Consider the following 16,980-nt stretch of genomic DNA (forward strand, 5'->3'; position numbering starts at 1 on the left):
GACTGGCCCTCACCTTACTAAATCTCACATCCAGGACCAGAATAATTTATTATTCTTGCCACTGGCCAACGCAGCCTAAAGCCAGCGTATGATCTGAAACCATCATTGTTAGAGGTAAGAGAATTAGGCCCAAATGTGGGCCGCATGTGTATTTCTGTACTCAGATGTCTGGGAAGACTATGAGGACAGCAACATCAAATAAAAAAAGAAAAAAAAAATCATCTTTCCAATTACACAAAGAGAGGCTCAATTTTTTTAAGTTGATGTCTAAACCATTTCTTCTGTAGACATGAGCTGAATCCATCCATAACTATACCAGAAAAAAAAAAAAACACCTTTCCTGTTCTATTTGGAAATAATGTTGAATAGCACCTTCATTGCCTCATGCAATACGCGAAACCTACCATCTAAAACAGCTGCTGAGCTGGTGTAAACTTGCAGTGACTGATAAGAGACCCGGCACAGGACCTGCAGGACTTACAGGCTGCTGCGCTCTTGCGGAGAGTAAAGACGCGTTTGTGCAAGAAGAGACTCGGTGAATTTCACGGGGCAGGTTGTTTTAAAGTAAACCGGTGATGGGGTAACAGAGCTCCCTTTTCGGGACTTGTTTTCTTCAGCACAGTGCTGGTAGAGCGTCCGTACCGTGAGCGCGTAGAGTCCGGCATGTCCGAGAGGAAGCGCACTGAACGCCTTGGCTTTGAGGCGCCGTCACTGACAGCTGCAGCGGACCAGATGCTGCCGAAAAAATGACTCGGGCTCTCGCCATCCTCGCCTACTTTTTCTCTTTGGTTCACTGTAAGTGCCTCTCTGTTTTAATTCTGTGACTTAAACTACTGGTTTAGGCAGCTGTAGTTCAGCTTCACATTTCCCTGTGCTGAGAAGTGACTGTGTTTCTTTTAGTGTCCCAAAGTCGAGTTAGGTTTCTCAGTGCAGTAGCTTATTTACTTTTAGAGGATATCCACATTTTCAAGGATCCCAAAATGTCTTGTTTTGTTTGTTTAAAACAATTAAATCTATTTTAATAGAAATTAAAAACATGCATGTATAGAAATCCTCACAGCATTCATCTGAGATATTACTGAATTTTTAGCACATCTGATCTCTGATGAGTTAGTCCTGCTTTCAAATGTGGCCTGTTACCAAAATCATCAACACTCATGAAGGTTTGAAATATTTAGTTTAGAATCACAAGCAATAGTCTTTTACAACAAATAAGTGATAAGTGCAGAAACAGTCTTCTATACCTAGAAAATTACTGTAACAATTTCAGGAAACTACAGTATTAAAAGTAGGTTTGCCTGCAGATCAGTAATAATAGAGTGTAGAGCTTGTCCAGGATGCCTTAATATATCGACCATCCACTTTGTGTAAATGTTTGGCTAAAAACATTATTAAAATGATGAACTTTCACAGAAGGTGTGTACTGACGTATATATTCACATTCTTCTTTTATCTATTTTTTTGTATAAAGGCGAGAAAGAAAAAGACAAAGAATTAACAGGAAAATATGAATTTCGATCAATACTTCTAACCAAAAAGTGGAATACAAAGTATACACACAGTGTTTATTCTCTAACACTTCGCTCAACCTTTGCCCAATGTTTTGCTTCATTATGCTCTCAGGTCTCTAGTTGTAATACAGTTTCGTACCGTGGTGTTCAGAATGACCTTATCAACTCCACAACGGCTGACTCTAGCATTGGATTAACATGCCTGACCTCACTCTCAATCAGTGTAATGTCAACACAACACTTATGAGATGGTGTTCATTTTTATATGTCAAACCTAAATACGCTCAGCAGGTTATTACAAGTTTGGTTGTTTTGTAAATGGCCTTCTCCTCTGGGGAGAAACGGGGCTTGTTTGACTGTGGTCCCAGACGCTTCCAACAACACTCGGTTTGTTCAAGAGTTCTGTGGATGTGCAGCTATATTGAATAGAACCTCAGCCAAAGGACTGACAAGGACAGTGAAGTTTCATGTTATGATCCATGGAGCCACATCCTGCAAAGCTCCAGGTGAATGTGTTGCTATCGGCACACACAGTTTGACTCAATGCAAGAGACGAAGCATTAGTTTTAAGTCTAACATCATTTTTATTTTCAGCATGTCGTATCGTCACATAGCTTACAAAGAGCCACATGTGATGAGTATCTCTTGCAAACACAAATATCGCTCTGCTGAGTAATGACAACAGGGGCAATTCTTCAACGGGTCCATCAGCAAGAGTGTCAGCTCACAGAAGTGTTTCCCAAGAGAGAGTCAACTCAGCTATTCCAGACCATGTGGGGGCATTAGTAACCAGCAGCATGTAAAGAAAATGGAAGAGTTAGTGCTACATGTATCCATTCTGCTCCAGATGGGAAAGAGCAGCTCATCAGTTTCAATCAGGCTTATCTTCAACTCCTGACACAGGTCTCATTTATCAGGGATGGAGAGAAAGAAGTGGAGTCAAAGTGCTGGTATTCATATATTAGTCTAACTTAAAAGAACCCAATGCTTTGGCTTTAGGAAAAAGCAGAATTATTAACAGGCTGTGAAAATGTGTGCCCTTATCCCAATTGTAATTGCTTATTTGGTAATGATTTTAAAACCTTCATAAATGCATTATTCAATTTCCACATCACACTAATTCACAATAAAGAGCTTTAGCCCATGATCAGACGGAGAGGGTATACCTTTGTTTTGTCAATACTGAGTTGCTGTGCAGGTTAGTGGGCAAGGACTTTTATATATTTTCAAAACAGCATAGTCAAGGTCTAATTTATTAATTTCTTACCAACTCTTCTTTTAAAGTAGATGTGACTGGAGGCCAGTAGACGTTTTAAACTCTATATCATTAATTTTGGGTAATCCAATCAAAGTTGGAGTATGATCTGAATCTTTCTCGTATGTATACCCTACCCACATGTGTAGATTCACCCAGAAATATGTCGCTTTGCAAAAGCCAAAGATGCTCTAATTTTCCTTCTTATGTAGTTGCTAAACATTGGGTACATGCTATGGCACTATCACTGTGATTTATCCAAGCTTTCTTTCTCTAGTGAATGTAAAACTCTAAAGGCTTTGTCTTGGATGTTTACACACTATCTGTGCATAAAACTATTTGCTCAATGAAACTGTGTCACCAGGTAGCAGCAGTGCCGACTCAGAGGAGCGTCTCATGAACTGGTTGCTAGGAAAGGATCGGTACAATCCGCTCATCCGCCCGGCTGTCAACAGGACTGAGAGAGTCACAGTGAAGCTGCAAGTGTCTCTGGCGCAGCTCATCAGTGTGGTGAGGCACCAAACACTGAGTGTGCATTTTTTTTTTTTTTTTTTTTTATGTGAGTGGACCTGTGTGTGAGGAGGGGACTGTGTGCTCTGGTGAGACAAAGAGGGAGACAATAAAATGAAGACAGCAAAAAGTAGGGTGATAGAGAAGACAGAGCAACAGCCACAAAGCTTTACAGAAGTAGTTACTTACAAACCAGCCTGTGCTGAGAGGCTGTAGCTCTGAGTGGATGGATGAAACAGAAGATAGATCTGGTCAGCTGTGATCTCTGCTTCTGTCATGTCCAGATTGAAACTTCAGCACATTGGATTAAAAGGGGCCATAAAGCTGTTTTAGCCACAGTGAGAGAGGCTGTCCTCTGATTTACAGTGGAGGCTCCTCCCAGCTGCAGCCCAAGGCAGCAAGGCTTATTCACAGCCTCACTTTATGAGTTTGCTTTGTACCCCTCGAGGTAATTGGCATTTGGTAACACTTTATTAGAAATATATGTTATAGAAGTGTGATGACAATGCTATCAACAAACAAGCTATATAACCAGAAAGATCTTCCACATCAAGATAGACAGTAAATAGTAAGTAAGCAGTGTGATTTCTTCATCTGTAGTTTGGTGTTACAAAAAATCTGCCCTTGTGTTTAGTTTTGAAAGTAATGAAAGTTGTTAAGATGCTGACAATGCATGAAATAACAGTTCATTTTGTATACTTTGTATACTTGCAAAACCAATAAAGACTGCATTGGTACTCAGCATCTTCAGTTACTGCACATACTTACTGGATAATCCTCATAGCATTCAGCTAAAATACCATGTAAGGAGTACATACTAGTATTGTTTTTAAAAAGAAAATATTTTATCAGCATTTTATTAGTTATCTCACATATATATGGTTAAGTTAGATTGTTTGGCTATTTCAACTGTTAATTCATTACTTCTAGATCACTATATCAACCATTTATACATTGGTGTAAGATAAATATTTCAGCTGTTTATTTATTACTTTTAATTCAATTTGTCAGTGGTTTATCAGTTAATTTTGTGCATGTGTATTGAAAAAAACAAAATGTTATTAGCATTTTATTATTCTTTCTGATTGTATTCAGCTACGTCAGTGCCTGAAAATGTCAGTTAAAGTCCTTTCTACCTCACTTGTACATTTCCAGAATGAAAGAGAACAGATCATGACCACAAATGTCTGGCTCACGCAGGTAAGTTTGATGAAACTCAGTCATATACTCTGTGTAACCTCCACGTCTTCTTAAATGTCCTTTCTCCTGAACTTGAATTAAACCGTATCTATTTTTTTGCTTGTTCAATGTGGAACAAACTGCTTCTATAATTGTGTGCCAAATATATTTCATTGATAATGAAGCATGTAATGAGCTGGTCTTGAGAAAGTGTGTGAAAGTCAGACTTAATGGCCTGGTCTCTTCAGCACTGGGTGGATTACAGGTTATCATGGGACCCTGCAAAGTACGAAGGTATCGACAAGCTGCGTATTCCATCCAGACATATCTGGCTCCCAGATATTGTGCTGTACAACAAGTAAGCACCACTGGAAAGTCAGCGTTATATTTTCTATGTTTATGTAAATTGTTTTTATGAAAAATTATGAAAATATTATTTATGCATTTTTTGTCTCTTTCATTTCAACCTGTATTTTTTGACAAAAACTCTCTGTTAAAGCTTAGACATCTCACACATTAAGATCTCAACTTGCCAAAGTCATGCAGGACAAAGTGACATTAGTTTGCAATCCTTCAATATTCACGCTCCTGCATTTCTCCTGTATGCTATGATCTCAGTGTTGACAGCATGTGTCTCAGACATTGATTTAAGTATTCTTTCTCTTTTCACAGTGCTGATGGTACATATGAAGTAACAGTCTTCACAAATGCCATTGTTCTCTTCAATGGTACCATCAACTGGCTTCCTCCAGCCATCTATAAAAGCGCCTGTAAGATCGAGGTCAAGCATTTTCCCTTTGACCAGCAGAACTGCACTCTCAAATTTCGCTCTTGGACATATGATCACACAGAAATCGACCTGATCTTAAAGTCGGAGGTGGCTAGTATGGATGATTTCACTCCCAGTGGGGAATGGGATATCTTGGCTCTGCCAGGTAGACGGACTGTCAACCCTCTAGATCCCACCTATGTGGACCTCACATATGACTTTATCATCAAGAGGAAGCCCCTTTTCTACACCATCAACCTAATTATCCCCTGTGTTTTGATCACCTCTCTGGCCATCCTGGTTTTCTACTTGCCTTCAGACTGTGGTGAAAAGATGACCCTCTGTATCTCTGTCCTCTTGGCTCTCACAGTGTTCTTGCTTTTGATCTCAAAGATTGTTCCTCCAACCTCACTGGATGTGCCCCTGATTGGCAAGTACCTGATGTTCACCATGGTACTGGTGACTTTTTCCATCATCACCAGCGTGTGTGTGCTCAATGTGCACCACCGCTCTCCCAGTACTCACACCATGCCTTCCTGGGTCAAATTGATATTTCTTATCAAACTGCCTGCCTTACTCTTCATGAGACGCCCTCACAATAACTCTGCACGCCACAGACTTCGTCAACAACGGTGCCTGCGAGCAAGAAGAGCCATTTTAGGTTTGGGTTACCCTGGTGTATCCAAAACAGGTATCACCGTGTCGTCTTCTGCCTTGCTGTGTTCCGATTCTGCCTTTTCCACCCCAGGGCGCAAAAATGTAGCTCCTTCAATGGGCTATAATCACTCCAACAGAAAAGGGGACTTACGCTCCACTGATTACCTTCCCACTTCCACCCAGGACCTCCTGCAGAGAAGCAACTCAGACTGGACTGCTGACATGCAGGAGGCAGTGGATGGGGTGCGCTTTGTGGCTGAGCACATGATGGGAGATGACGATGATCAGAGTGTATGTATACACATTAATACCAAATGTTTTATGACAGCTATTATTACAAAAATACAAAATGCACCGTCCCACCAAAAAATATAACATAAAATTGAGCATTTTATATGCTATTCTGTTCAGATAGAAAATTGATGTGTTGGCTACAGGTAGGATTCCTTTAGGGTAGCAATTCATAGTTGATTTTTATGCTTTTAGACAATAAAAGATCTAATAATGGGCATGAAGACATGACCGCAGGCATAATTATATTCATATAAAATGCAGTCCACTCAAACTTCACAGTTACAACAAATAGCACTGCTTAGCATAAGTTTATTATTATTGTAAAATTAATTATTAGTGGTTTTAGAGAGCTATGTGCTTTAACCAGTCCTTGGTAAGCAATAACCAGATGCAGTCCCTCTCACAGTATTGTTAACATAGCAAGGTTCCCAGACAATCAGTCTGGGAACGCTGAACAGAAGTGGACAAAGATAAAACGTTTTTCATAAAGAAGTAGAGTATATAATAATGAGTATATAACGGTGTAAGGTGGTGTATATAATGGTTCCTCCTACTTCCAGTCTCTGTGCTAAACTAGCCTTCTGGTTCTGTCTCCATAGCAACTGCAAAGATTTAATAGTAGTATTAATATTCTCATCTAATCCTTGGATTGAAAGCAAAGAAATTTAAATTAATGAACTAAATATCCAAAAATTTTGAAGTAAACAGAACACAACGAAAAATGTATCAAATTGTATGACAATATCACAAATTGGACATTTCTATGTGCTCATCTCAGAGCAAGGTTATCTTAAGCAGACTGTGTATGTTCAGAGCTGATTTATGTCCCCATCATAGGTATAGGTTTTCACAAAACTGAAATAATGAGAGATGTCTGCCTCTTCGCCTCTTCGATCTATTGTAATCTCAATAAACTGGTTCAAAGGTGCTTCTACTGAAGAAATAAAATCTACTGTACAGTCTGTGACCCTTGAGGTGCAGAAAGGAATACCACTAACCTAAAGTAGCCGCTGTGACCCAGCAAACTGATGGCACATTTGGGATAACAAATCAATTTCTCTGACAAATCAATAAAACAAGGAGGGAACCAGAAATGAAGAATGACTCTTTTCAAAAACTACCAAGGACAGCAGAGAGAATGGGGTGAAAGGGTTAATAGCTCCAAGTATTTCAGTCTATGTCACAGCAATATTGAGCCGGTTCCTCACAGGGGTGTTTCTGTTCAAATATTACTCAGTCCATGTGTTGCACTTGAATAATCTTAAACAATGTACAATTTACATATATAGATGTAAAACACATGAATGCTATATGTTCCAGCTCAACTTGAATTCAGCCATACAAGACTACAATACAATGCATATAGTTATTACTGTATGTGGCATATGACAATTGTGTTTGAATGCAAAGATTCAACAGAAGCACTGGCACATCATATCTCTCTCTCTCACACACACATACACGCATTCAGTCATCTCACTACTTTGCAAAACCGTTGGTTTAATATGAAAAATAACAGTATAAATTGTGTTGTGACACATGTGAAACATGCATATTGACTCCTTTCTGTGCATTTGCAGGTGATAGAGGACTGGAAGTATGTGGCCATGGTGGTGGATCGTATGTTCCTGTGGATCTTTGTGATTGTGTGTGTAGTGGGCACCCTAGGCCTGTTTCTCCAGCCTCTATTCCAAAGTCAGATTATTCCCAACCAACAGCCCACTTCAGAGACCCCTCATATATGATGGGCATCAAAGAAGTCTGACCAACTTTAAGATGTTAAGATAAACGTAATTGTAAGGATATTTAGACAAGGAATAGTTTGTAAGTCCTCACAGTTTTTGCTTGTAGTGGTATATTAGCAAAGGTCAGAAGCACTGAAATAATGGTTTCTGTGCCAAATTCAAACAATATGGTACGTGAGTGAGTTACAGGCAAAAAAGTACATGGAAACACTTATAGTATAACCCAGTGGAATAGACAGGATCTTTGTGCAAGGTTAAAAAATATCTCCTAATAATAATAAACATTTTGTCTACAGTAATACAACTCTGCAGCTGCCAGTGTTACATTTGCAAAGGAGCTATTGTGGAATCATTGCGCTGAGGTCGTTTTTCCTCACACGTACAAAGTACAGCTGCAGGAGTGAAGTGAATGGACCCTCCACTGCATTCAAATATGCAAACATACAGTACATGTTGAACTGTTGCTGGAATATATCCAATAAGACAGAAATATGAGTGCAATTTATCTTGTATATTGTTTAATTCCTCTTTGTGTACCTTAATGTGTCATTGATAGGTGATGTGTGATTAAAGAATAAATAATAAATCTGTGTCCACTTTCAGTTTGATTAACTGTATGAAAACACCCAATAAAGTCTTAAAATTGCTGGGATCTTGCCAACGTCCTTAGTTAATCTATGTTGCTGGTAATAAAGTTTGCCCTCAGAGCTAATATATTCAAAGAAAATGTGCCAGTTAGAACATTTCATCACATGGATAAGGCAGCTGTTCACTGTGTGACCAAGTAAAAATATATTGATACAACAAAATCTTTGGGAATGAAAGCTGATGTTGATTTTAATGTTCCTGACATATGTACTTACCGGTAAGCATATTTTTTTAAGGTGTTTGAATATCTGAAAAGGAGAAAATGAAATTTAATTGTTTCAGAAACTATAATCTCATGGTGTGTGTTTATACCAGAGTTAATCTCTGTTATGTGCTTATTTGTACAGCTAGGCAAACAGCCTCAGACAACATTTACTGCTCTATAAATAGTGCTGAGTGGGCTCATTAGAGATTCTGCAGACTGCTGGTTCTTTTGTGAGACTTTGCTTTAAATCATGGGAAAGCAATCAACATCTATGGTAATGACAGGACATGCCTTACATTTTCAAATTATTCATTTGCTTTTTCACTCACCTGTTAATTTCCTGCCATTAGTGATGACATCCTTCTTTACAAATCAATCCATCATCTGTTTCAACCCAAACAAAACAAGAGGGGTTATCATTCCACATTTAATTAAAGGCCCCATAAATTCCAAGCCATATTTCATTGGTCTGTTGGATGGAAACACTGTTTTAAGAATTGCCCTGCCACATATGCAAGCATTTATGTGTTTCTAACAAGGATTTACCATAATATAGAAAATGCAAATACATGTTTTATTCTCAGTCTTTTCAATCTAAATCTACAGGATGACCTTCGTGAGAAGAGATATTCAGGAGCTGTTTGCAGGTGACAGCTTTGTAAAATGACCTGTGCCTCAGCTGATGCTTTCTATGTGTAGCTATAGAAACAACACAACTTTCTGAAGGTCAAATTAGCATTTCTTTCTGTGTGTGATTTAGTTTTTTTTATTGATCCCTTAGGGGTAGTTCTGTTTTCACTTGCCCAACTTAAAGAAGCTAAGAATGCAGGCTGAAGAGCCCTTGGACCTCCCCTTCATTCAGCTAAGTGTCAGACCACTGTGCCACTGAAGAGTAATACCATTTTGTAGAAACAATAAGATCAAGAAAAGGAAAGCTGGTGAAAAACAGAGCTATATCCTAATTAAATGTAAAGATATTGACAACATTATGAAAAAAAAAAAACAAAGGCTATTATGTCAAAAAAATCAATCAATCAATCAATCAATAAAAAACCTGTTTTGTTGAGGACCATTCAAACTCTATCCCAGTGGCACGCAGAGACTGTTCGTCTTGTTTGAAAGCTATTTGGGGCTTTAATAAGGACATCTACTGTGTACAGTATGTCTGAACACCACCTGGGTCCCTGTCCACAGAAAATGTTTATTTTGCACATCCTTTTGCTTTAAGGTATTTCTTTACAAGAATGTATTGCTAAATAAACCACATCAATGTTTTAAAAAAAAAAGATCTTTGGAATTTAACTCAAAAAATATTTACAAAAATATTAGTTTGATCATATTTGATTAACAGTGACAAAACATCCAGTTGTGGTGTTTAAGTTATAAATTGCATGACTGGCTATTTTTTGGTAGATTAGGTCACTATAGGTTGCACTTTTCTTTTGCAGTGTTCTGCCTTACTTGTCTGTGAGTGGCTGTGTGTGTCAGTGTGGCTCTGCCTCCCTCTTCTTGCTCCCTGGCTGTCTCAGCAGCTGCCGACACGCTTTCTCTCTTTCTCCTCCTGCCTGCTGCACGGAGCGCTGCCACCACTGACCCTGGATTAATGCTGCATTTTGTTAATTGAAACAGGATGAAAGCCAGTTTTTACTTAATAGGTTTGACCACATGTTACATTCTTCTTTTTCTTCTGTCAGGTAAGTAATAATATTTTAACATGACAGCTTACTTGTTGCTTTATATAAATATGCTCAATAATAATGCCATATTAATATATAAAATTAATAATTAATAAGTTAATCATGATCACAGCTGTTGTTTTCTCATGTGAAGAGATAATATAATAATAATAATTGCCTATTATAATATTATTATTTTGCAATGGGGGAGATCTTCAACATAAATCAATACTTTATGATAATGTAACTGTCTGATTATAAAAAATAAATAATTCAGAATGGTTGTATTCAGTGTCTTAAATAAATGAAATCTTTCCACTGCTTAACTGGATTGTTGAGAACTAACAAATAGGATGATGATGGCAGCTAGTTATCCTGCAAGCTTTAATCAACCAAGTAAACACTCTGCCTCTTTAACACACACGTCTGTCCTGCTCTGATTTAGGAAGCACATGTTCCGATGCAGAGCACCTGCTCTTCTCTGCGGTATTCTCCAACTACAACCAGTACATACGACCGGTGGAAAACGTGTCTGACCCTGTCATCGTGCAGTTTGAGGTATCCATGTCACAGCTTGTCAAAGTGGTGAGTAGGTTTTTTTCACTGTTCCTGTTAGCGTTGATGTCTATAATATGTCTGAGTTATGAACTGCTACTTCACAACAGAAGGAATGAAGACAGCATTTATTGCAAAGGACTTTGCCATAATGCTCTGATTTATTGCTATCAAAACCTCACAAGAAATAGGTTTTTTTTATGGATTTCTGGAACTTGGAACAACAAAGTTTTAGAGAAAGGGACAACTGGGGTGAGACAGGTGGTGTATAACACTGAAAAGCAAATTGGAGATGGAAACTAGTGTTGCTGCTTGTCTGGCCAAGACAAGATAGGAAATGTCAGCTGTCTGGGTACCTCTCAGTGTAGGCAGCCTCTGTCACTCAATCACTGCCACTTCAGATGAGCCCCTGGATTTAATGGCAGTTTTAGTTGGAGCTTGTTGATTGCAGACTGGTGGGGTAGTTGAAGCACTGGTGCCTATCTCACTTGACTCATGCAGGATTAGTGTATGGCAGTAATTAAGGAAAAAAGCTCAGGTTAAACAAAGAAGACAGGAAATCACAAAATGAATAGCCCAGCATAAACTGTTTTGTGTCGAAATAAGGTGAAAAATGTCAGCCAACCACCTAGACAATTTCCTTTCAGCACACCTGGATCTGCATTTTTGTTCCTCTGTGTTGGTACTGATTATTTTTTTCTCAAAGGTCTTAGATTAGTATTGAAGACCTGTCTGGATTTAGAGAAGATAAAGAGATAAAGGATTTTTTAAAATATTTTTCTTAACATGGATATGGATGCTGCAGAGCTTCTGGTGCTGATGGATGACTATCATTCCCTCCACACACCTGATGCTCCTAGCTGGGGTGCAATTGATATTGGCCTGTCTAGAGCAGTTACAGCGGAGCTGTATGAGGTCATTTAGACCACTAACAGCTCATCATCAGGCTGACAGCGAGTTACAGTGGTAACATATGCTTATTCACCTTCTTGCCTAGAATTAAATTAGAATTATAACGCAACTTTAATGTCTATTTGTTAAATATTGAGTCATTTAGCTTAGCATGAAGACTGGATACATGGGGAAACAACTAGCCTGGCGTTAACAAATGCTGGATATCTGTTGTGCTAAGCTAAGCTAACCAGCTGCCGGCTGTAACGTTATATCCTGCATTATAGCCTTTTCAGAAATCGTGCATCCATGGAAAAAATGTCCAGTTTTAATTGCATATCCTGTTGAGAAAACCCCACTGAATTTTAAATTAAACTGCTTATCTGATTTAGAACAAATATGTTTTCAATCTCTGCACTTAGGATATCTCAAACAGCTATACACTTACCATTCCCCCAACCAATAAAGACTGTCCTTTGGCCTTTTTCTGTCCACCTGTGCTTCCCAGCTATGCAGAACATTTCCAGGATACTAAATGGTCAGATAAATGGTTACTGTCATGCACTGGGTCATGAGATTGGTTCATTCACAGTCTAAATCACACACAAACCTGTCCCCCCTTTCAGTTTTCCTCCCACATCCTCCTTTAGTCCCTCTGCTCCAGCTTTGCTCAGTCGTTATTATAAAAGTTGTATTGTGTTAGGCTCCAGGCCTGAGTCCTCCACTCAGGTGTGCCCTTCAGAATCCACTTGTGCAGAATATGCAAAGGTCTGACCTTGCAGAAAGCACACATAGAATCCTCAGTGAATGGGTTGGATGAATGCCTGTGTCAGTTCCTGTTTTAACATAAAAATGGTAACATGAAATTGCTTTCCTTTGCTTGGATTACTTAATTTCCAATTCTGTTCTGTTCTCAGGATGAAGTCAATCAGATCATGGAGACTAATTTGTGGCTGCGACATGTAAGTTATGGTGCAAATGGACCTTGAGCAAGGACATCAAGCCTTGATCCAGCATTTTGTGATACATGATTCCTCAATGGTAGACTGACAGGTTGAATTATTCATGGGAGAAGCTTTTTAAACATATTGATGCTTGTGGTCCTATTTTTTTTTTTCTTAAGGTCCTATAAAACAAATTAACTGGGAATCAATTTTTATCTAATCTTAAAATGTTTTTAAATAATTTGACAGGGGTGTGGAATTTATCACACTTGTCAGGGTCTCCAATATTCCTTCTAGCACTGTGAAAAACCTCTGCAATAAACTGAACCTGAATGAACAAACCTGATTTGATCTCACATATAAAAAGTCAGAAATAAAGCTTGAGTCCATACATGCTGATAGTTTTTTAATTTACTTAGTTCCACATTGTGCCTTCTCTTCTATGATGGATAGTGCTGAGAACCAGTTTATATCAAATGACACAGAGCAGGCCTCCACATCCCATAGTAGTAAGCAAACACTCATCTGTGCTGGAGCCATATTGAGCTGTGATTACTTTTTCAGTTCTGAGCTGAAGCACTGTGTCACATGCGTTGACATTGTCTGTTGTTTTAGTGCCCCTCAACATATTGTGCAAAAGTACATTTCCCTTGCTGCCCACCCAAATCGTGTATTACACTTCAGATACTGGTTCTTAATCACATAAAACTTTTACAGCTCTCTGAGGTTGCTTTACTGTACTTTATGAGTCTCGTGAGGATTATTGGCTGTCTTCAAAAACAGTAGCCAAAAGGTCCATAAAACACACTGAACTGTGGTCCCTTTTATGTCCTTATACACACACACACACACGCACGCACACACACGCACACACACACACACACACACACACACACACTTTGTATAACTGTTTATATACTACAGTTGAAGATGAGAATTTTTAATCTTTTTATGAGTGACATTTAACAAGAGAGTGCATTTCAGTCAGAGCAGTGGGGACATTTTTACCTTCTTGGATAGAGGTAGCTTTATAAAGCAGTTATGGCAAACTGGTTTAACTTAAGCTACTTAAGTGAGAAATTACACTTGGAGAGGTTGCAGCATGTTGTTTGGTATGGGGTTGGTTGAAATAATATGCTAGAAAATGGCTTAGTGCCCACAATTTCAGCTGTAAAATTTTGTACAGGCATTCATGGTCTCCAGAGGCATCCAAATGACGTATTGAGCACCACCATATGGTTGATATTCCTGATTTTGAGTGAAATTCAATGACGATTGTGGATTTCCAAAAAATTTGGTACACACATTCTTTTCCCCTTTATAATGAATTATTTTCATTTGCAGTTTGCATCAGGTCAAAATTTGAATTTGTCCAAAAAAAAAAAAAAAAAAAAAAAATTATGATTATATTGCTATCAGCCCCAGCCATAGTTTTTGATACAACTAACGCTAGTATGCTACCACATAAAACTAGAAAGCAGCATATGCTGATGTTAGCACTGCTGTGACAAAATAAAGCCTTGCAGAACAGTGTGGCAGCAGATTCTTATTGCTGCTTAGGTTATATTTTGTTTTATAGTTTATCTCAAAGTTATTTATAGCTTCCATGTTATATATGATATACTATACACTTCACTTCATGTCTTCAAATCAGCCTTGAACTCAGTAAGTAGCCTGTATGAAGTCCTGTTTTTTTTTTTTTTGGATATATAAACAATCCCCTCATTGAACTGTTAAATTCTTGTGAAAGGTTTAAATTAATGAACTAAAACTGTGACCTCAGATACAAAAGCAATTTATACTATATATAGAGGACAGAGACTTGCTCATTTTCAGATTCAATCATTTATGTGGTTGACATTCCAAAAAACTGACCTTGAAATAGCCTGTTATCGTTTCAGTGTTCTTACATTTCAATTTTGCTGAGTTGTTTTTAATTCAAATTAATTGATTCTGTTTTTTGTTTTTTTTTTCAAGATCTGGAACGACTACAAACTCAGATGGAATCCAAAAGACTTTGGAGGTGTCGAATTTATCCGAGTGCCATCCAACAGAATATGGAAACCAGACATTGTGCTCTACAACAAGTGAGAATAACAACAAATTAAAAACCTGGCTCAACATTTTTATTGATTTTTTGGGTGCATTTATGGTAAAGCATTGCCGCACAGTGACAAACTAAATCAGTCTCTATTGCTCATTTTGCATTGGTCATTTTTTGTTTTGCATATGCTTAAGCAATAGTATAAGCACATCAGTGCAATTTGCTAATACCACGAGACATCTGTTTTGCTCAATATGACAAAAGAGGGAATTGTTTAAATCCCTCAATTTAATCATCCGTGACTCATTTGTCTGCAACTTCAACCTTCACTTGGGCTTCCTCTTTTGTTACCTCCCTCTTTCTCTCTTTCTCTGTCTACAGTGCGGTTGGTGACTTCCAGGTTGATGACAAAACAAAGGCTCTGCTTCGTTACAATGGTGATGTTACGTGGATCCCTCCAGCTATATTCAAGAGCTCCTGTAAAATCGATGTCACTTACTTCCCCTTTGATTACCAAAATTGCACCATGAAGTTTGGCTCCTGGACTTATGACAAAGCAAAGATCGATCTGGTACTGATTGGCTCCACAATTAACCTGAAGGACTTCTGGGAGAGCGGAGAATGGATGATCATCGATGCTCCAGGTTACAAACATGACATTAAATACAACTGCTGTGAGGAGATCTACACGGATATCACTTACTCTTTGTACATCCGCCGTCTGCCCCTTTTCTACACCATCAACATGATCATCCCCTGTCTCCTTATTTCTTTCCTCACCGTGCTCGTCTTCTACCTGCCATCTGACTGTGGTGAGAAAGTCACTCTCTGTATCTCTGTCCTGCTATCTTTAACTGTTTTCCTCCTTGTCATAACAGAGACCATTCCCTCCACCTCATTAGTCATACCCTTGATTGGTGAATATCTCCTCTTCACCATGATTTTTGTCACCCTCTCCATCGTTATCACCGTTTTTGTGCTGAATGTCCACTACCGTACACCAAAAACACACACCATGCCCTGCTGGGTACGGACTGTGTTCCTGGGACTGCTGCCCAGAGTGATGTTCATGACCAGGCCAGAGAGGGACCCTGAGAAGATGATGCGTTCGAGAGCTTGTGCTATTCATTCATCAAGTACTGTACAGAAGCAGCACAAAACTCAGGCCCTGAATGCTAGTGTGGTGTCTGGTCTGATAAACCGCCAACGGCTTTTCAACAATACAGAGCTCTCCAACCTCAATAATTTGAGCGGAGACACAGCCAAAGGTGCAGGTTCTGGGGTCTTGTGCTGCGAGGGCCACTGTAACTGCTGTCGGCACCAGAGATCCAGCAAACTGCCAGCAGACTCTGGAGGAGGGAGCGGAGGTCTGGGCAGCATAGGGGTGCTGTCTGGAGGTGGGGGTGTTGGAGTCGGAGGGGGCAGTCAGTGCTCCAGCTCAGAGTCTCTTGATGGAGGAATAATGTCCCTGTTGCCACTCTCTCCTGAGGTCAGGGAGGCTATTGAAAGTGTCAAATACATAGCAGAGAACATGAAACTACAGAACGAAGCAAAGGAGGTGAGTGCTTACAAGCATAGATGCAATTTGTGAAGATCATGCTTATAGAATTTTACTTTCTGTTAGTCTCACCATTCACTAAAAATGTTTCCACTGTGATCCTCACAGGTTCAGGATGACTGGAAGTACGTTGCTATGGTTATTGACAGGATCTTCCTGTGGGTTTTTGTCCTTGTGTGTATCCTGGGAACAGCTGGACTCTTCCTCCAGCCTCTATTGCTTGGTGAAGACATTTGAACCAGTTTGGACAACTGATACTTTCTACCGATGAAGGGCACGGCATTTATTACATATAAGATTCTCACCATGGCACAGAGGGAAAAGCATTCAATGCGTGTCAGCTTCATAGATGTTTTTTCTTTGTTTTGCTGACAACATGGAGATAGTTAAGTTGCAGTGCATTTACACAGATAACAATTGTTTACCATTAAACTTGGATTTCTATAGTTCTGAGAAACAGGAAAGGCTATTGACTGGTCAAAGAGTGACAACATGTGGTAATAATTTAGTACTACAGGTGAGACAAAGGCCTTAATGCC

At 39.0% G+C, this 16,980-nt stretch overlaps 2 protein-coding genes across 2 annotated transcripts; both read left to right on the forward strand.

Moving 5' to 3' along the window:
- Positions 1-731: 731 nt before the first annotated feature.
- chrnb4 (cholinergic receptor, nicotinic, beta 4 (neuronal)) lies at positions 732-8,120 on the forward strand. Its single transcript, XM_026293566.1, has 6 exons — positions 732-795; positions 3,131-3,276; positions 4,432-4,476; positions 4,704-4,813; positions 5,128-6,172; positions 7,756-8,120. The coding sequence occupies exons 1-6, from the start codon at positions 747-749 to the stop codon at positions 7,918-7,920; spliced, it is 1,560 nt and encodes a 519-aa protein (XP_026149351.1). The 5' UTR covers positions 732-746; the 3' UTR covers positions 7,921-8,120.
- A 2,283-nt stretch (positions 8,121-10,403) lies between these two features.
- On the forward strand, positions 10,404-16,678 carry chrna3 (cholinergic receptor, nicotinic, alpha 3). Its single transcript, XM_026293574.1, has 6 exons — positions 10,404-10,467; positions 10,895-11,034; positions 12,813-12,857; positions 14,817-14,926; positions 15,265-16,441; positions 16,550-16,678. Exons 1-6 carry the CDS (start codon positions 10,404-10,406, stop codon positions 16,676-16,678), a joined length of 1,665 nt encoding a protein of 554 aa, XP_026149359.1.
- Positions 16,679-16,980: the final 302 nt, after the last annotated feature.

Source organism: Mastacembelus armatus, chromosome 3, assembly GCF_900324485.2.
Source record: "Mastacembelus armatus chromosome 3, fMasArm1.2, whole genome shotgun sequence".
Lineage (NCBI taxonomy): Eukaryota > Metazoa > Chordata > Actinopteri > Synbranchiformes > Mastacembelidae > Mastacembelus > Mastacembelus armatus.